The sequence below is a fragment of the Megascapheus bottae genome, chromosome 14 (genome assembly GCF_031878675.1).
Source record: "Megascapheus bottae isolate mThoBot1 chromosome 14, mThoBot2.hap1, whole genome shotgun sequence".
NCBI lineage: Eukaryota > Metazoa > Chordata > Mammalia > Rodentia > Geomyidae > Megascapheus > Megascapheus bottae.
In genome coordinates, this window is record NC_143522.1 from 25,032,334 (window position 1) to 25,052,688 (window position 20,355).

Genomic DNA, 20,355 nt, shown 5'->3' on the forward strand with positions numbered 1-20,355 from the left:
GAGGCCCCGCCTTCTCCGCCACGCCCCTCGCGGCCGCTTTTCCCGCCTCCGCTGGAGTGGTGGTAGGTTGCGGCGGGTGACAGTTGAGCATGGCCGGAGCGGAGGACCTCGCTGGGCGTCCGTCAGAGCTGGAGCCCGTGGTATCGTTAGTGGACGTACTGGAGGAGGACGAGGAGCTGGAGAACGAGGCGTGCGCTGTCCTGGGCGGAAGCGACTCGGAGAGGTGCTCCTACTCGCAGGTGGGCGCGCGGCCCGGGCCTCCCTCGTCCGTCCGGGTCCCCACCTGCTGTGGGCGTCCCACCTGGGCCGCCCCCGGGCTACCCCTCGTCGTAGACTTCCCGCGCCCCCTCCCTCCGCCTGTGTCCCGCAGGGGCTTCCCTCCTCCGTCCTGTAATAACTTAAGTTTGCCTGCTAGCTAGTGCTCCCCCGCCCCCCAAGCCATCCCGCACTGTGTCCCGCTGCCCCGTGACCCTCCCCTCCCCGGAAATGGAGTGGAACCAGAACCCGGGTGGAAGGGGAGGCGAGGACCCGTTCGGCCTTTGGGAGATGCTGTGTGCAAATGTTTGGGGTGGGAGGGGATGATGGAGTCGTAGTGACTCGTCTTACTGTAATTGAGAAGGGCGGACAGGGTGAAACTAACAGGGAATACAAATTGGGAGGAGAAAGCCAGTTACTTAGGCCCCTGCGTAAAGTGGAACAAGGCGGAGCGTGGGGTGAAACTTGAAGCTATTGTGTGGTAGCGACGGAAGTAGTAATAATAATGATTAAACAGACCAGAAAAGAGTAAAATTAAGACAGTGGCAATTTATTCACAAGTGACACACGAATTAAAACTTAGTGTGGTGTGAGTGTGTGAGTGATACTGGGACTTGAAATCAGGGTTTCACACCCTGGCTTGACTTTCTTACTCAAGGCTGGAGCTCTGCCATTTGAGCTCAGCTCCATTTTCAGTTTTTTGCTGGTTAATTGGAGATGAGTCTGCTAGAGCTGGCTTCAAGCAGCTGTTCTCAGGTCTCCAGTAAACAGGTTTACAGACTTGAACCACCAGGGCCTGGCAAACTTACTATCACTTTAAAAAAAAAAAAATGAAAACAAGTATTAAGGCCAGGAGTGATGTCTAGTGGTATAGTGCTTGCCTAGCATGCATATACCCCTGGGTTCAATTCCTTGATATCACATACACAGAAAAGGCTGGTGGTGCTCTGGCTCTAAGAGAAAAATCAAGGACAATGCCCTGGTACTAAGTTCAAGCCCCAGGACTGGCCAAAAAAAAAAGAAAAGGAAAAAAAAACAAGCATTAGTATTGATAGATACTAAACATGCAGTAGTAAACATACAATTGTGAATTGTGTTATATATGGGTTTTGTTTTTTTTTTTTTGCCTGCCCTGGGACTTGAACTCAGGGTCTGGACACTGTCTTTGAGCTTCTTTTGCTTGTGGCTGGAATTCTACCACTTGAGTCACCGTGCCACTCTTGGCCTATTCTGTTTGACATTGAGGAATTGAACCTAGGGCCTCATGCATGCTAGGCAAGCACTCTGTACCACTAAGCCACATTCCCAGTCCCTGTATAAACTTTTTTTGTGCACATCCTTGGGGTTGAACTCAGGACATGAGCACTGTCCTTGGGCCTTTTCAAGGCTCCGAGCTCTACCACTTGAGCTATAGCACCAATTCCAGCTTTTTTCTATGTATGTAGTACTGAGAAATCGAACCCAGGTCTTTGTGCATGCTAGGCAAGCACTCTACCACTAGGCCAAACTCCCAGTCCTTCGGTTTGAACATTTAAAGTAGTCTTAAAGTTTATTACAGGAAGTTCTTGATCAGAAAATTTGATTTTAATTATTTTGGGGATCTTAGTATTGATACTAAATGACTTTTTCATTAATTTGTTTCCTTCTGCTGTGGGGCTTTCAGGGCTCAGTAAAGAGACAAGCTTTATATGCCTGTAGTACCTGCACCCCAGAGGGAGAAGAACCAGCAGGAATTTGTCTGGCTTGTAGTTATGAATGCCATGGAAGTCATAAACTGTTTGAACTATACACAAAAAGGTAAATAGGTTGTTGCTGGTGTTTACTAAATGTTTAGATTCTTTCCCAATTTAATCTTGTGGGGTTTTTTGTTTCTTTGTTTTTACTGGTCCTGGTGTTTGACCTCAGGGCCTGTGCTTTGTCCCTGGGCTCTGTCCCTGAATTTCTCTGTGCTCAAGGCTGCACTCTTACCTCTTGACCCACAGGGCCTCTTTTACCTTTTTCTGTTTATATGGTACTCAGGAATTGAACCCAGGGCTTCCGCATTCTAAGCAAGCACTCTACCACTAGACCATACTTAATTTTGCTTTTTAAAAGCAAATATTATTAGTTGTATGCTAATAATATTTAATATAATTGTATAATATAAATAAAAGGATTTTTTTCTCCGTAGAACCTTTTTAAATTAATTATGTAAAAACTCAACTTATTCTTTCTCTACATTATTTTAATTGTGTGAGTAGTACAAACACTTGTCTTTATATTAATTTTCCAAATTGTAACATCTCTCATTGTTATAGGCTTGGGGAAATCACAAATCAGATACATAAATGGCAATAAAATCCACTCTAAATCCTAGAAATGAGTCAAAGGGAAGAGGCATGTTTCAAGTTTAAAGACATACCTCAACACACTGGTGGTGGCTCATGATTATAATCCTAGCTACTTGGGCAGCTAAGATCTCAGGATCACAGTTCAAAACCAGCCTGAGCAGGAAAGTCCAAGAGATCCTTATCTTCAATTAATTACCAGAAAGTGGGAAGCAGAACTATGGCTCAATGTGGTAGCATAGTAGCCTTAAGCAAAAGAACTCAGGGACAGCTTCCAGACCCTGCCTGAGTTCTAACTCCACAACTGGCAAAAAAAAAAAAAAACAAAACAAAGCAAAAAACCAAATAATAAGAAAATAAATCTAGCCTGGAAACAGTATTCAAGTGGGAGAGTGCCAGCCTAGCCTAGCAAGTGAGAGGTCCTGAGTTCAAACTTAAGAACTGCAAGAAAGAGAAAAAGTACCTCATTAAAAGAAAATTGACACTCTTTTATTTCTTGTTTTAGAAATTTTCGTTGTGATTGTGGAAACAACAAGTTTAAAAATCTGGAATGCAAATTATTTCCTGTAAGTAGTCATTGTAGCTACAAATACATTGAAAGGAGCTGAGATTGGTATTTATTGAAGTAGGTAAAACCAAATGTTTTTCAAAAAGGAAATTCTTTTTCTTACTCTTTGCAGATGGGTATTTCATTTTTTACTCTTAGAAAAACTAGATAACCCAACTTGAACAGAGGATATAACATACGTTGTTAATAAGAAAGTTGTTAGGGAAATACTCTTTTTTTTTTTTGCCAATCCTGGAGCTTCAACTCAGAGCCTGGGCATTGTACTTAGACTTTCTTAAGGCTAGTGCTCTTCCATTTGAGCCACCGCACCATTTCTGGCTTTTTCTGTATATGTGGTATCAGGGAATCGAACCTAAGGCCTATGTATGCTAGACAAGCACTCTACTACTAGGCCACACTCCTGGCCCAATGAAAATCTCTTTAAAGGGACGCAGGGTTTTTGTTTGTTTGTTTGGTTGGTTTTGTTTTATTTTTTCTTGTGCCAGTCCTGGGCACTGTACTCAGGTCCTAGGCACTGACCCTGAGCTTTTGTGCTCAGGGCTAAACACTTTACCACTTATAGCTTTTTTAAACATATTTTTAGTTGGAAGTAAGAGTGTCATAGATTTCCTGCCTGGGCTTCTTTAAACTGCAATCCTCAGATCTCAGCCTCCTTAGTAACTAGATGTGAGCCTGTGCTTATGCTGTGAAATTTTTAGAACAAACAATATGGCTTTTGTTGTTGGTGGTGGTGGTTGTTGGGCTGCAACTCGGGGCCTCAGTGCTGTCCCTGAGTGCTTCTTTATGCTCAAGGCTACCACTTGATCCACAGTGCCACTTCTAGATTTTGAGTGGTCAATTGGAGATAAGAGTTTCATGCCGCAGGCTGGCTTTGAACAGAGATCCTCAATTCTTAGCCTCCTGAGTAGATAGGATTACAGGCATGAGCCACCAGCACCCAGCACGACTTTTTTTTTTTTTTAATATTTTTATTGTAATTAATAGAAGGGTTACATTATATTCGCCAGATAGAAGGTGCATTACTTCACAAACATTGATACCCCTTCTCATGTTTTTTGTCCCCTTTCCCTCTCCACCCCTTCCCTCATCTTTTTTCCCCTTCCCTATCCTATTTCAAATAAACATATACCAGATAACAAGGTAATATTACTGTAACAATATGAGATAACCAAGGGACAACAAAAGAGATGAGAAATAACATAGTACGTTAAGAACAACAATCACACATTATATGGCTCTTGTTTCTAAATCCTGGAGGTCCTTTCATTTAGCCTCATCCTATATGGCCTTATGTATCTAGGTTTTGCCCTCTTGTAAACCTCTGCTAGGAGAGACCAAGGTTTCTACTAATTATTACAAATGAGGGAAACCATTGAGCCTATGTTCCTTTGGTTCTGGCTTACTTTCACTTAATATGATTTTTTTCCCAAGTCTTTCCATTTACTTCTCAATGAGGCAATGTCGTTCTTTCTGATGGCAGCATAGAATTCCATTGTGTATAAATACCACATCTTGTTGATCCAATCTTCAACTGAGGGACATCTGGCTTGGTTCCATATCTTTGCTATGGTAAATAGCCAGCACAACTTTTAAAATAAGATAAATAAAATGATAAATAAAATCATTGTTGGCTAGATAAACAGAAGTTGTTCTCTGCATTGTGGCTAATAATAGCTATGCTTGTATGATTTTAGTGAAATAATAGTAAGGAATGTCACAGTGTTTGATCATGATTGCTAAAGTTGTCATGGTTCCCCCTCATTTGACAATTAGTTTTAGATGATTTCTTTCACTCCCCCACCCCAACTTGAGAGTCTTTACCAAGAGCCAGGCATAAATAAAGCCTTAACATTGCAACCAATGTAAGTTCTCATGGGTTGTATGTGTATACATATTTGTGTGCATACATACATGTATGTATACATATATGCGTGTATATATTGTATATGTTTAACGTCCCCTAATTGCTATAAAGAAAATGAAGAAAATAAATACTATTTTCCCCTGATTCTTGGAAAAATTATGTCTCTACTAGGAATGAATTTTATTTCTTCAGACTCAAAAATTAAAGACTAAGTGTAGGAAATATTTAGTACAAAGATTTATTACATGCATTTATTTATTAAATGATTTATGAAATTATACTGAGAACTAGACCATGGTATATGCTAAATTTATTATCTTTCAGGACAAAGCAAAGGTAAATTCTGGTAATAAGTACAATGACAACTTTTTTGGACTGTACTGCATTTGCAAGAGACCTTACCCAGATCCTGAAGATGAGGTAAGAGATTTAGAGGTTAAAATCTATGACTACATCATCTCTTGCCTCTTCAGCCTCTTGTCATATCTGGTAGAAATAACTCAGGATATTGGAGGATCTCATAGGAACAAAGATACCAACTCTAAAGGAACTTAGCAAGACAAACTTTTCCTCTGCAGACAGGTACACTATTGGCCCAGTATCTGGCAAGCAAACATAAATAGCTGGTAGGCTGCACCCTGTTTTATCACCTAACCCAGCAGGCCCTGCCTCTCTACTCACACTGGCTGAGCTCAAGTTCACAGTCTGCAAAAGGATGTGGCTTAACAAGATGTAACTAAAATTCAAGGAGCTTCTAAAAGAATATCTTAATTAAAGTGGTAGTAGGCCAGCACTCTACCACTTTGGACCACACCGCCACTTCTGACTTTTTGGTGGTTAATTGGAGATAAGAGTCTCATAGACTTTCTTGCCCAAGCTGGCTTTAAACCTTGATCCTCAGATCTCAGCCTCCTGAGTAACTAGGATTACAAGTGCAAGACATCAGTGCTGGGTTAAAATAAGTCCTCTTAGGGAAAGATGAACAAAAAACAAAAGGTGAATGAGGATGGGTATGGTAAAAATTTATTTGCATATGTGAAAACAGTGTCTGTAAATTGTTTTAGAAGTGCAGGGAAGTCGGGCACAGGTGGCTCGCGCCTGTAATTCTAGCTAGTCAGGAGGCTGAGAACTGAGGATCAAGGTTTCAAAGCCAGCCTAGTCACTAAAGGACCTGAGACTCCAATTAACTTGTAGAAAACCGGAAGTGGGACTTGGCTCAAGGGTAGGGCAGTAGCCTTGAGCTGAAAAGCTCAGGGATAGTGCCCAGGCCAAGCTGAGGCCCCATGACCCACAAAAAAAATACAGGGACTAGTGGAGAATGAAATAAAGGGTCAATTTCAAAAAACAAAACAAAAGCAAAACTTCTATGGAGTTGGTGCCTCAGGTCTGTCTGTAATCCTAGCAGCTCAGGAGATTGAAATCCAAGGATCATGGTTTGTATCCCATTAAGAGACTGTTTATAACATTTGCTTTTCACCTTGCTTGGTAGCGTGCTATGATTCAAAGTCCCAAATGCCTTAAAGTTTTAGGTCAATCAGATACTAATTAATAGATATGAAAGATATGCTTGTACACCTGTTCATGTAAACTTCTTTGTCCTTTTGACTGTTACATGGTTACATTAGGGGTCTCAAGGTTGATAGGTAATTATTTTGTATCAAATTTATTTCTATGTCCCCAAATTCAAAATAGTCATTAACATACCACATTTTTTCTGTGTTAGGTTCCTGATGAGATGATTCAATGTATAGTCTGTGAAGACTGGTTCCATGGAAGGGTAAGGAAAATGTTTTCCACTAAAGCTTTTTCTACACAGAAAGACAAAGGTTCCTTTCCTTTTGATACAATTACTCTTATAAAAATAAACTATGCTCGGGGATAGTGAGAAAAGGGAAGACACCATAAGAAAGAAATAAACTATGCTGGGAGAGAGTGAGAAAAGGGAAGACGCCATAAGAAAGGAATTGTATGCATTACCTGACTCATGTAATGTAATCCCTCAGTATATCACCTTTATAATAACAGTAAAGTAAATGATTTGAAGAAGCCTGAGCCGGGCACAGTGGCTCACACCTGTAATCCTAGCTACTCAGGAGGCTGAGATCTGAGGATCTTGGTTCATCGCCATCTGGGGCTCTACAGAACGTGAGACTCTTACCCCCAATTAATCAGTGGAAAACTGGAAGTAGGGCTGTAGCTCCAGGGGTAGGGCGGTAGTCTTGAGCTGAAGAGCTCAGGAACAGTGTCCAAGCCCAGAGTTTAAGCTCCATGACCCACCCCCTCCCCCCCCAAAAAAAGTCTGTAATCCTAGCTACTCAGGAGTCTGAGATCTGAGGATCATAGTTCCAAGCCAGCCCAGCCACTAAAGTCCATGAGATTCTTATCTCCAATTAACTTCCAGAAAACCACAGTGGCACTGTGACTCAAGGGGTAGGGCAGTAGCCTTGAGCTGATGTGCTCAGGGACAGTGCCCAGGCCTAGAGTTCATGTTCTTCAACTGACCAAAAAAAACCCCAAACAGTGTAAATAGTGTACTTTTAAAAATAGTGTACTTAAATAAACTAAGTAGTGTACTTTTACAGTGTTTAAAAAACAATGGGCATGGGCAAGGAGCGTGGCCTAGGTAGAATGTTTGCCTAACATGCATGAAACCCTGGATTCAGTTCCTAGGTATCCCATACAGAAAAAGCTAGAATTGGTGCTGTGGCTCAAGTGGTAGAGCCCTACCCTGAGGAATGCCCAAGGACAGTGCCTAAACCTTGAGTTCAAGCCCTAGGAGTTGCACAAAAAGAAAAAAAAAGGACATTTTAACCCTCTTAAAGATTACAGAAAGATTTTTTGTTGTTTTCTTTTGTCAGTCATGGGATTTAAACTCTGGGCCTGGGTGCTGTCCCTGAGCTCTTCAGCTCAAGGTTACCACCCTACCCCTTAAACTACAGTGCCACTTCCAGCTTTCTAATGGTTAATTGGAGATAAGAGTCTCATGGTCTTTAGTGCCAGGACTGGATTTGAACCACGATCCTCAGGTCTCAGCCTCCTTTGCATCGAGGAATACAGGCTCGAGCTGCCACACCCAGCTAGCTTATAAAGCTTTTTTCTATATTTGCAGCATCTTGGTGCCGTTCCCCCTGAGAGTGGGGATTTCCAGGAGATGGTGTGCCAGGGCTGTATGAAACGATGTTCTTTCTTGTGGGCCTACGCAGCACAGTTGGCAGGTAGGTACTTCTGTGAAATTGGCATGACATAAACTTGTGCTTAGGAAATGTGTATGTTCAATCTAGAGTGTTTAATAACATTTCTCTTTGGCAGTACTGAGGTTTTGAACTTAGGGATTCATACTTGCTAGACAGACCACCTGAAGCCAAGTTCCCAACCCACCTTGAAATATATGTCCATGTCCTGCTTTTTGTTAGCTAATTGAAGATGAGTCTCTGCTTGGGCCAGGTGCAGTGGCTCACGCTTGTCATCCTAGCTACTCAGGAGGCTGAGATCTGAGGATCAAGGCTCAAAGCCAACCCTGGCACAAAAGAACCTGAGACTCTTATCTCCAAATAACGTGTAGAAAAGGAGAAGTGGGACTTGTCTGAAAGGTATGTTGGTAGCCTTGGGCTGAAGACTTCAGGGACAGCACCCAGGCCGAGTTTAAGCCCTGTGACCCACAAATAAATAAATAAATAAATAAATGAATGAATGAATAAATGAATAAATAAATAAATATAAGAGTCTGCTTAGAATAGGCATAGCCATAGATACCAAGCGGAAACAAAGGTTCTGGGGCTTGAACTCAGAGCCTGGGCACTGTTGCCTTTTCTTTCTTTCCCCCTCGAGGTTAGTGCTCTACCACTTGAACTACAGCTCCACTTTTGGTGTTTTTTTTGGTGATTAATTGAAGACTGCCGGGGCCAGCCGGCAGCAAACCAGGGTTCGCAGATTGGGGTTCCTGAAATAGGGGCAAGGACTAGGAAGAAATAGAAGAGAGACAGACACACCGGGTCCGGGATGTCTGCAGTCCAGGTAAAGACTGCTGCATTTATTTTCCACTCCAGCTTCTTCCCTTCTTGAGACCCAGGGAACTTCCAGGTGTTACATTCATATGGTAAATCTCAGGTCATTTAAACAGAATGAGGCCAGAAAACAATAAGACAATAAAGCCATTGTCTGATGCAAATCAAGGTACAGTTTGATTCCACTCTGGCTCCCAACAGAAGACAAGAGTCCTAGGCTGACTTTCAACTATGATTCTCAGATCTCAGCCTCCAGAATAGCTAGGCGATAGTTAAGTTACATTAGTCTGGTAGAGAGTTCATTTTCTTTCCCTCCTTCCCTCCTTCCCTCCTTCCCTCCCTCCCTCCCTCCCTCCCTCCCTCCCTCCCTCCCTCCCTCCCTCCCTCCCTCCCTCTCTTCCTTCCTTCCTTCCTTCCTTCCTTCCTTCCTTCCTTCCTTCCTTCCTTCCTTCCTTCCTTCCTCCTTCCTTCTTTTCTTCTCTTTTTCTCCCTTTCCCTCTTTCTTGCAGTTCCTGGGGCTTGAATTCAGGGCCTGACACTTCTTTGTGCTCAAGGTTAGCGCTCACCCCTTGAGCCACATTGCTACTTCCACCTTTTTCTGAGTAATTTCTTAGAGATAAGAATTTCATGGCCTTTCCTGCCCTGGCTGGTTTCCAGATTCAGTTTTCAGATCTCAGCCTCCTGAGTATCTATGATTATAGGGGCAAGACACTGGCACCTAACCCTGTAGAGTTTTCTTTTTTCTTTTCCCTCTCCCTCCCTCCCTCCCTCCACCCCCACCTCTCTCTCTCTCTCTCTCTCTTTTGGGTCATGGGGTTTGAACTCGGCTTGGGTGCTGTCCTTGAGCTCTTCAGCTCAAGGCTGCCGCCCTGCCCCTTGATCCTCAGCCTCACTTTCTATTTTCTAGTAGTTACTTGGAGATAAGAAGTTCACGGACTTTAGTGCCCAGGCTGGCTTTGAGCCTTGATCTTCAGATCTCAGCCTCCTGAGTACCTAGGATTACATACAGGCCCGAGCTACCACCCGTGTCCCTGTTGGGTTTTCCTAATGGTTTTCCCCTTTTCTCTTCATTTCCTTCCTCACCAGCAGATGGCTTCATTTGTTACTAATTTTGAAATGCCATTACCCGATACCTTACCATTTCCCTCTCTTTCATCTTTCACATTATTTTCCATCCTTCCTTTCCTTGTTGATTATCCTCTCTGTCTGTCTGTCTGTCTGTCTCTCTCTCTCTCTCTCTCTCTCTCTCTCTCTCTCTCTGTGAGGTGCCAGTGCTGGCTTGATTATCTTATCTGTTTTTCACATTTTGAGTCTTATCTGCCTCTTCTTTACATGCCTAAGTGGTAATGAATATAAATGAACAGTTTAATTTTTTAGACTAGGCAGACAATACCCTAAAGAACTATGGAGGACAGGGAGTTTGGGCTAGTGGTAGAGTGCTTGCCTAGCCTGTACAAAGACCGGGTTCGATTCTCAGGTATCATACACATAGGAAAAGCTGGAATAGGTGCTGTGGCTCAAGTGGTCGAGTTCTAGTCTTGAGAAGCCCAAGGACAGTGCTCAGGTCCTGAGTTCAAGCCAGGACTGGGGGAAAAAAAGAAGTATTGATATTTCCTAGCTCCTTATTCCAGTGAATAAGGTGACTTCTCCTTTTCTAGATTCAGAAATTCTTTTAAAATCAGAATAAATGATTTCTTTGTCTGATAGTCTGTGAGTATTTATATATTTGTGTTTGTGTTCATTGAATTCACAGTAATGAAAATATCTCCTGAGGATGATGGGTTGGTGCTGAATGTTGATGGAGCAGGTGATCAGGAAGTTGTCAAGCATGATAATGGTGATCATCCAGATATTATCCTCAAAGGTGATGTTCCAGAACATGGAAAGGATGCTGTCAAGGAAGTTAAAACAGAGCACAATAATGAACCCTGTACAAGCTCTTGTTCTGAATCTGGTCTCCAGGTAATATATGAAACACATGTCAAAAAAAAAAAAAATAAGCCAGCACAGTGGCTCCCCCTGTAATCCTAGCTACTCAGGAGGCTGAGATCTATGAATCAAAGTTCAAAGCCAGCCCAGGCACAAAAGGACCTGAGATTCTTATCTCCAATTAACCTCTAGAAAATAGGAGGTGAGGATTGGCTCAAGGTAGGGCTGTAGCCTTGTACTAAAGAACTCTTGGACAATGCCCAGGCCCAGGGGTAGAGCTATAACCTTACAGCACCCAGGTCGAGTTCAAGCCCATGACCCCCCCCAAAAAATATTTGGATAATATTAATCCCATAAGTTCTATATTTTTGGATTTCACTATTGTCTTTGCCTAAAGAAGTCCCCAAGGGCTGAGACTGGACTAGTATACATGGCTTGCCTGGCATGTCTGAAGCCCTGAATTAGATTCCTCAGTACCACATACACAGAAAAAGCCAGACGTGGTGTGGTGGCTCTAGTGGTGGTAGAACACTAGCCTGAGAAAGCTCAAGGACAATACCCAGACCCTCAGAACCAGCAAAAAAACCCCCAAAAACAACAGCAAAAAAAAAAAAACTAGTCCCTTCAAAGCTGGGCACTGGGAAATGGCGCTGTGGCTTAAGGAGTAGGGTGGTAGCCTTGAACTGAGATCTCAGCGACAATGCCCAAGCCCAGAGTTCAAGTCCCACAACAAAAAGCTGGGCATTGGGCCGGGAGTTTGGCCTAGTGGTAGAGTGCTTGCCTAGCATGCACAAACACCCAGGTTCGATTCCTCGGTACCATATACACAGAAAAAAGCTGGAAGTGGTGCTGAGGCTCAAGGGGTAGAGCTCTAGCCTTGAGAAAGTCCAAGGACAGTGCTCAGGCCCTGAGCCCAAGCCCAAGACTGGCAAAAAAAAAAGCTGGGCATTGGCTCACTTACACCTGTAATTCTAGCTACGCAGGAGGCTGAGATCTGAGGATCACAGTTCAATGCCAGCCCAGGTAGGAAAGTCTGAGACTCTTATTTCCAGTTAATCCCCAGAAAACGAAGTGGAAGTGATGTCCTGGCTCCAAGTGATAGAATGCTAGCCTTGAGGGAAAGAGCTCAGAGATGGGCCTGACTATAAGCCCCAGGACTGACAATAAAAACTTCTAAGCTGGGCACTGTGGTTCATGCCTGTAATCCTATCTGTTTTGGAGGCTGAGATCTGAGGATTGCAGTTCAAAGCCAGCCCGGGCACTAAAGACCATAAGACTCTTATCTCTAATTAACCACTAGAAAACTGGAAGTGGTGCCATGACTCAAGGAGTAGCATGGTAACCTTAAGCTGAATAGCTCTGAGACAGCGCCTAGGCCCAGAGTTCAAGCCCCATAACCCACCAAAAAAAAGCCCTTCATAGCTTAATTTTATTGCAGACTGTGTTTAAGAATCAGAGCCTCAAGACAGAATCACCATCTGGCTGCAGATTTCAGGAGCTCAAAGCTAAGCAGTTTGTAAAGAAAGACACTGCCACCTATTGGCCCCTAAACTGGCGCAGCAAGTTGTGCACCTGCCAAGGCTGTATGGTAAGTATCATATTTAAGTTTCATGTTTGTATATATACATTAAAAAAGGTCTATGTGGAATTGATAGAAAAGTGCAGGGACTTTCCAGTTTTTTCTACTAAGCAGATTTATGAATTCCTTCTTTTTTTTTTTTTTTTTTTTTTTTTTTGAGCCTCCTGAGTAGCTAGGATTATAGGTGTGAGTCACCGTGCTAAGCTTGTATTTATTTGTTTGTTGGTTTATTTGCTAGTCCTGGGGCTTGAACTCAGGGCCTGAGCACTGTTTTTCTCAAGGCTAGCACTCTGCCACTTGAGCCACAGTGTCACTTCTGGCCTTTTCTTTCTTTTTTTGGTCTGTCATCGGACTTGAACTCTGAGCCTGGGTGCTGTCCCTGAGCTCTTCAGCTCAAGGCTACGGTCCTACCCCTTGAGCCACAGTGCCATTTCTGGTTTTCTAGTGGTTAATTAGAGATAAGAGTCTCACAGACTCTAGTGCCTGGGCTGGCTTTGAACTGCAATCCTCAGATCTCAGCCTCCTGAATAACTAGGATTATAGGCATGAGTCACCATGCCCGGCCACTTCTGGTCTTTACCAGTGGATGTGGTAAGGAGGATTTGAACCCAGGGCTTTGTGCATTCTAGGCAAGTACTCTCTTACCACTAGGCCATGCTCTTGGTCCCTGTTGTCAGGTTTTGTTTTTTTTTTATTGTAATTAATAAAAGGGTTACATGATATTTGCCAGATAGAAGGTGCATTAATTCACATACATTGATACCCTTTCACATGTCTTGGTAACCATTACCCTCCCCCCCCATCACCCACCCCCCTGTTGTCAGGTTTTTTATTTTGTTTTATTTTGTGGGTCATGAGGCTTGAACTCTGGGCCTGCGCACTGTCCCTGAGCTCTTCAGCTCAGGGCTACTGCTCTACTACTTGAGTCACAGCGCCATTTCTTGTTTTCTGGGGGCTAATTGGAGGTAAGAGTCTCACAGACTTTCTTGTCTGGGCAGCCTCCTGTGTAGCTAGGATTACAGGTATGAGCCATTGGCACCTGGTTTCAAACAGTAGTTATTAAAGATCTTATAAAGCTTGTAGACATCCACTAGGAAGCTGGGAGATGGTTAAAAAAGAATTGAGCAAAAAAACAAATTGTGGGCCAGGAGTTTGGCCTAGTGATAAGAGTGCTTGCCTCTCATACACAAAGACCCAGGTTCAATTCTTAGGTACCACATACATAGAAAAAAGCCAGAAGTGGTGCTGTGGCTCAAGTGGTAGATGCTAGCCTTAAAAAAACCCCAAGAACAGTGTTCAGGCCCTGAGCCCAAGCCCAGGACTGGCAAAAAATTAAAAATAAAAAAATAAATCCTTCAAGCAAATTTGTGTTTATAGGCTCAAATTTTTCTAAGTGTTAATTTAGAAAAAATAATTATCTTAGTTGATTTTCTGAAAATAATATACAGTTCTAATGGGGAACTAAATTTTTTTTTTAAAGAAAATGTATGGAGACCTAGATGTCCTCTTCCTGACAGATGAGTATGACACAGTTTTGGCTTATGAAAACAAAGGCAAGAGTGACCAGGCCACTGAGAGAAGAGACCCATTAATGGACACTCTTAATAGCATGAACAGAGTACAGCAAGTGGAACTCATTTGTGGTAATTACTTTTTGTGTGTGAAAATTGACAAACTTTTCAAAGTCTCCTTTACTTGTCAAAAATTGTATAAAGAAGTCAGTAAACTCTTTCTAATTCTATGTGAAGTAAAATTTGAATTGTTCAGTAAGCCTTACCTAATGTTGGTTGATTTAAGTATGGTTGAATATTCAGCTTCTGTGGACTGGGAGTTTCATTCATTTAAGAAACCACAACATGTACTATTTTGATTAAGGTACATGTTTGAATGAAGATTTTTTTTTCCATCCCTCCATGGATTTTTCATTGAGCTTTCTATGCCATCTTTTCTGAGAAAAATGGCAATCTTTTTTTTTTTTTTTTTGCCAGTCCTGGGCTTGAGCTCAGGGCCTGAGCACTGTCCTTGGAGTTTCTCAAGAATAGAGCTCTACCACTTGAGCCTCAGCACCACTTCTGGCTTTTTTCTACATAAGTGGTACCAAGGAATTGAACCCGGGTCTTCGTGCCTGCTAGGCAAGCACTCAACCACTAGGCCAAACTCCCGGCCTCCAAAATGGCAATCTTTTAACAACAGTTCGTGAGGTGGTTCTTCAGTGGTTCACTAGAAAGGAAGCTTTCTCCAAACTGCAAGATGCTCAAGTTACATCAGCATTCTATAGTTGCCATTTTCTACTTGGATGCCATCTTTATGTCCCTTTTATGGAATTGATGGAATTGTTTCTACTCTTTTATTTAACTCTGATTCCTTTCATCTTTATTAGAGAAAAGATTTTTATATTGGCAGGTATATGGGAGATTTTTTTTTTTTCAGTCCTGGGGCTTGAACTCAGGGCCTGGGCATTATCCTTGGGCATTCTTAAGGCTAGCACTGTACCAGTTGAGCCATAGCACCACTTCCAGCTTTTTCTGTATATGTGGTATAGAGGAATCAAACCTGGGTCTTTGTATATGCAAGGCAAGCAATCTACCACTAGGTCCCACTCCCGGTCTATATGGGAGATTTCTGGAGACCTCAAGATGCCTTGTTATTTACTATAGTTTGCTAATGAGGACATGAGTTCTACACTTAATTTGTGATGATTACTACAAGTACTTGAAATCCAGAAAAATGGTAAACTTATAAAAAATCCTTGCTTATCTTTAAGGGTATTTCTGTATTTTGTGGGTTTATTTTTTGTTTCATTTTGTTATTCTTGTTGTTAAGATAAGTCTCAGCAAAATGAAGGAAGCCCAGAGGTTGGAAGATGTTGGGATCAAATACAGATTTTACTTTATTAAGTACTCAGCTGTCAACATCAGATAAATGGTTTTTGAAAGCACATGGTTTAACTAACACTTCAAATGTTTTGGTGGTTTTGATTTAGAATATAATGACTTGAAGACTGAACTGAAAGACTATCTGAAGAGATTTGCTGATGAAGGCACGGTATGTTGAGTTAAAGAATTTTAATCATAGCCTTATATGTTTTTAATTTTTACTTTTAAAAAAGATTAATTAGCATATATATTTTACAAGTATATCTCATTTTGATATTTACATACATAACATGTATCCCAATCAAAATAGCCTTCAGTCACTCTCCTCTGTTTTGAATACTATTTCCTTTGGTGATAAAAAAAAAAAGATTGCAACTTAAAATGGAGTACTTGAAACTTTTATATTGATTTGAGGAGTTAGAGACACATTTTGCTGTGTTGCTTTTGCTGTCCTTGAACTCTTAATCTTCCTGTCTCAGCTCAAATCCTAGGATTACAAGTGAGCATTACCAAGCAGAGCTGAGTACTTGAAAGTTTAATGCAGAAACTATTTATAGGGCTATTGGCAGGCTAAGAGAGATCAGAAAGGGGCAGATAAACACCAAGGGACATATTGGAGGTTCTTATCAATCCCTGAAGGCTGGAAAGAATGAGGGGCAAGAGCAAGGCTCAGGTCTGGAGTAGCTGTAGCTGAGAAGGCCATTGTAAGGGATTAGGAACACCAACTCTGCTGATTTGGACTTACCAAAAGCAAAAGATGGAGTGGGAGTGACTAAGCAAGAAAAAAATCAAATCAAATCAAATCCAAGTCATGCATACCAACCATAAATTTCTGTGTGTGTGTGCGCGCGCGCGCATGTGCATACATATACACAGATGCCACTACTATATGTCAGAATTGAATTCATGGCCTAGGCAGTTCAAGGCACATGCTATACTACTTAAGCCACAGCTCTATTGTCTTTTTGGTGGTTAATTGAAGATAACGAACTATTTGCAAATATCAGCCTCCTAAGTAGCTCTGATTACAGGTGTGAGCCACTAGTGCCTGGCTTAACCTAAATACTAATATAAATATGGCTCAATTAGTAGAGTGCCAATCTTGAGGGAAAAAAAGCTAAGGGATAGTATATAGGCCCTGAGTTCAAGCCCCAGTACTGGCACAATAAAAAAAATAATAAATACCTTTGTATGAAGATCTAAATCCTTCAGTCCATAAAACAGAAGATAAATTGATCTTGTAGCACATAATAAAACAGTGCTATCAGGAAGCTGAGATGTGACTTGCAGTTTGAAGCCAGCCCAGGCAGGAAAGTTTTTACTTTTTTTGGTCAGTCTAGGGACTTGAACTCTGTGCCTGAGCACTTTACCTCTTGAGCCACACCCATTGTGAGACTCTTATCTCCAATTAACAAAAAAGCCAAAAGCTTAAGTTATAAGAGTGCTAGCCTTGAGCAAAAAAGCTCAGACATAGTATGCAGGCCCTGAGCTCAAGCAGTGCTAGCTGGGCATGGTGGCTCACGCCTGTAATCCAAGCTGCTCAGGAGGCTGAGATCTGGATGATCAAGGTTCAAAGCCAGCCTGGGCACTAAAGACCTGAGACTCTTATCTCCAATTAATCTCTACAAAACGGGAAGTGGCTCAAGGGTATGTTGGTAGCCTTGAGCTGAAGAGCTCAGGGACAGCGCCTGGGCCAAGTTCAAGCCCCATGACCCCCACGGTCCTGACTTAGGATGATTGGGCTTAGGATTTTCCCAGCACTATCCTGGTGTGAAGGCAGTATATACGCTCAGTAGAAATAAACTTCTGATTGTGAGTTTGTCTCCCAGTCAGAGGTCCCGTTCTCCTTCATGGTGTTGAGCAGCAGAGCCATGGAGGTCATGTCCTCCTGAGGCCTTCATCTTCCACGTGATGCTGTGCCGCACTCGTGTTCTTCAGCTAGGGGTGGCCAGTGGATTTCCACTCTGGCCACTCAGTGTCCACTTACATCGAGCTTCTCCGGAGCTCACCTCTAGGGATGGGGAGCATCTGTCATTCTTAGCATCTTGTGGGGTGCTGGCCTATACTGTTGTTGTGTAAAGTAGTTCTTTCCTAATTTTGCTTTTCGTCAGCAGGTTGTTAAGAGAGAGGACATTCAACAGTTCTTTGAAGAATTTCAGTCAAAAAAGAGAAGACGAGTGGATGGGATGCAGTATTATTGTAGCTAGAATGGAATGTGATGCTCTCACTCAGGCCAATGCAAACGCCGCTTACTGTTCCAGGAATACACGAGGCCTGTTTCATACGCGGTCCCCTTCCCGTCCTCTGGCCATGAGCTCCCTTCCTTGTCCGTAACTACAGTAGCCACCAGTTGATGCTGATCTCACAGCCAGCATTCCACTTACAACTCAACTAAACACAACTCATTCCACAGACTTCATTCAGCTTTCCTGTCCAGGATACCCAGGGTTTTCGGATTATAAGTTTTAAGAAGTTTGATTTGGTTCTGAGAAAGCCAGTTGGTTCTTTTCTAGTGATTGTTTTTTAACTCCCGGATATGTGTACTTTGTCACAGAGCTGTACCGTCCCGAACCTCTGTAGCATCTTCGCAGAAGCCAGAACCTCTAGAGGTCCCCTTCACCCCATGATTGTGGTGCCTTGGGTTAATGCTTCCTCAGGCCTGCTCTGCCTGCCTCCCTCCCCTGCTTTCTGGGATTTGGTCATGGCTTAGATCTTGAAACATGCTTTCTCCGGGCCAGCCTCGAGAATAGCCAGGACTGACATGTCCTAAATGTCTGTCACAGGCAAGGAGACTGACCTGTGACGGGGTGGAGGAAGCAAACCCTTGTTCTGAATTTTACTGATAAATTTAAGGTGAACTATTCATTCATGATTCTCTTGGCACTCAAATATTTGCATTTCAGTACTGTATGCTCCCAGGGCTTCCAGGAGAGGGAGTTATGCCAGTACACCAGTCCCTTTTCTGCTGCCTAGAAAATGACCGGGCATTACCCCTGTGAAATCTTGGTGGTTTACTAAGTCCTCTGGATTTCCTTATGTTATCAGGGATATTCATAACTTTATATTTGGACCTATTTTGATATTGCTTTGTTATGAAAATGTTAGTAGAACCCCCCAGTAAGTTATTCTTTTCCCCTTGAGTGTGTACTAAAGACAAAATATACTGCTTTGGCTTTCTTGCAGTAAGGGCAGTGACTTGACTGGTTTGGAAGAGACAGGTTAAGGGAGAGATTCCAGGTGAGGCCTTTGGCTGCATGAATGATGAGTGTGTGTATTTATGCCATGTCCACAACCACTTCTCTAATGACAGAGCTTTCGAAGGTCCTTCTGGGACACACAGAACCCTGATTTGAGAGGAAAGCCTTTCAGTTGGCCCTTCAGTCTGTAGAAAAGATTTTTTTGATACATAAAGAGCCCTAAGTTGCTCTGTATGGAGGAACAGGGTCTTTTCTGACATTACGTGACATACTTTGAGGAAATTAAAAGTAAGCTCTGTGTGTGAACATTCCTTTTTGTCTAGCAGTCAAGATAAACAAGATGTACCATGAAGGCTCCAGGATACGGTACCAGCTGTGCTTTTGGCATTCAGCTTCCTTGCAGATCCTTGTGAGGATGGATGTGTGTGGAGTGCAAAGGTCTTTGTCTGCAGGATTGACTGGATGCCTGAACTGGCCTTGTGGAGAGGGTAGCTTGAAAACTCAGCATCGGCAGCTTGGGAGCTTTTCCAAGTCTGAGGATTTGAGCTGTACTGTTCCTAGTTTATCATTGTGTCCTACAAGCGCATATCTCCCAAATATCTGATTTAACTTGCAGTAAGTTCCTTTCTTCTGTGACAGGTCAGGAGCACGTCTCAGAGGCACTGTGTTACTGTGTGCACAGCTGTGTGCATCACCCAGTGCCAGGGGCTTGTTTCAGGAAAGGTACTGCTCTTCACATTAACCGGAAAAACCTTTTTTTTTTTTTTTTTCCTAAATTCTATTCACAACTAGTTTTCTTACTGTATTGGACTGTCTCTTCTTATAGAGAAGCTCTCTTCGGCCAACATATGGCAGTTGATACTAATGCATGTTTTATGCAAAACAAAGATGTGATCCTAGTTGCTTTTAAGAAATTCTGGCATTCTGTGTACTTTTTTTTTTTTTTTTTGTAGCATCTGTTACTGGACTTAAATTACATACTTAACTCCAATCAGGTTTCTGTAAAAATCTAAATAAAAACAATTCAGAATCGTTGGTTTTGTGGTTGTTGGTCACGTTGGCTCTGCATGGCCTCCTGTTGCAGGCAGAAGGCTGAAGATGGGGTTTTCCAGGAGCCAGTCCCAAAGCCACTGCCCTGATAATCACTCTCGTTTGGAAGAACACGTAGTCCGGTTGGTAATGATACTTGTGAGTGTATTTCCTTAATGTTTGTGTCTTCCCAGTAAGCCATCAATTCAGAGAGGTCAGGTATTGGCTTCTCTGGGTCAGTATTGCAGTGCTTGGTGCCAGATGCCTGATGGGTGTACACTGGTTATTACATAAAGAGGAGAGCACAAACCAGGTGCTGGTGGTTCATTCCTGTAATCCTAGCTACTCGGAGGCTGAGAATCGTGGTTCAAAGTCAGCCCAGGCACACAAGTCCATGAGACTTTTTATCTCTTAACTACTGACCAGAAAACTAGAAGTGGTACTGTGGCTCAAGTGGTAGAGTGCCAGCCTTGAGCTCAAGAGCTCAGGGACTGTGCCAGGCCAGAGTTCAAGCCCCACAATCCACAGGGGGGGGGGGAAGCACATTGACCCACCAGCAACCAGCTGAGTACTGTACAGTCTCAAGTATCCTCCACTGGGGTATTTTATAGCTGTGAACACCAGGACCCAGGATATCTCAGCGGTAGGCAGGGGCAGGCAGCAGAGTCGGGTATGAGGCCCCAGGATGTTCCATTGGCAGTGGGCAGGGCAGGCAGCATAGTGGGGG

At 42.8% G+C, this 20,355-nt stretch overlaps 1 protein-coding gene across 1 annotated transcript; it reads left to right on the forward strand.

Moving 5' to 3' along the window:
• Positions 1 to 9: 9 nt before the first annotated feature.
• On the forward strand, positions 10 to 19,631 carry Ubr7 (ubiquitin protein ligase E3 component n-recognin 7). The gene is made up of 11 exons (XM_090344741.1): positions 10 to 239; positions 1,919 to 2,052; positions 3,088 to 3,148; positions 5,339 to 5,434; positions 6,738 to 6,791; positions 8,124 to 8,229; positions 10,772 to 10,980; positions 12,386 to 12,535; positions 14,007 to 14,169; positions 15,510 to 15,571; positions 17,517 to 19,631. The coding sequence occupies exons 1-11, from the start codon at positions 90 to 92 to the stop codon at positions 17,607 to 17,609; spliced, it is 1,278 nt and encodes a 425-aa protein (XP_090200867.1). The 5' UTR covers positions 10 to 89; the 3' UTR covers positions 17,610 to 19,631.
• The last annotated feature ends 724 nt before the right edge of the window (positions 19,632 to 20,355 follow it).

Bases quoted from the DNA above. Each gene is read 5' to 3' on its own strand.
- Ubr7 (XM_090344741.1), top strand. From the start codon at position 90: ATGGCCGGAGCGGAGGACCTCGCTGGGCGTCCGTCAGAGCTGGAGCCC. The intron at 5,435-6,737 runs GTAAGAGATTTA...TTTCTGTGTTAG, and splicing joins ACCCAGATCCTGAAGATGAG to GTTCCTGATGAGATGATTCA. The intron at 10,981-12,385 runs GTAATATATGAA...ATTTTATTGCAG, and splicing joins GTTCTGAATCTGGTCTCCAG to ACTGTGTTTAAGAATCAGAG.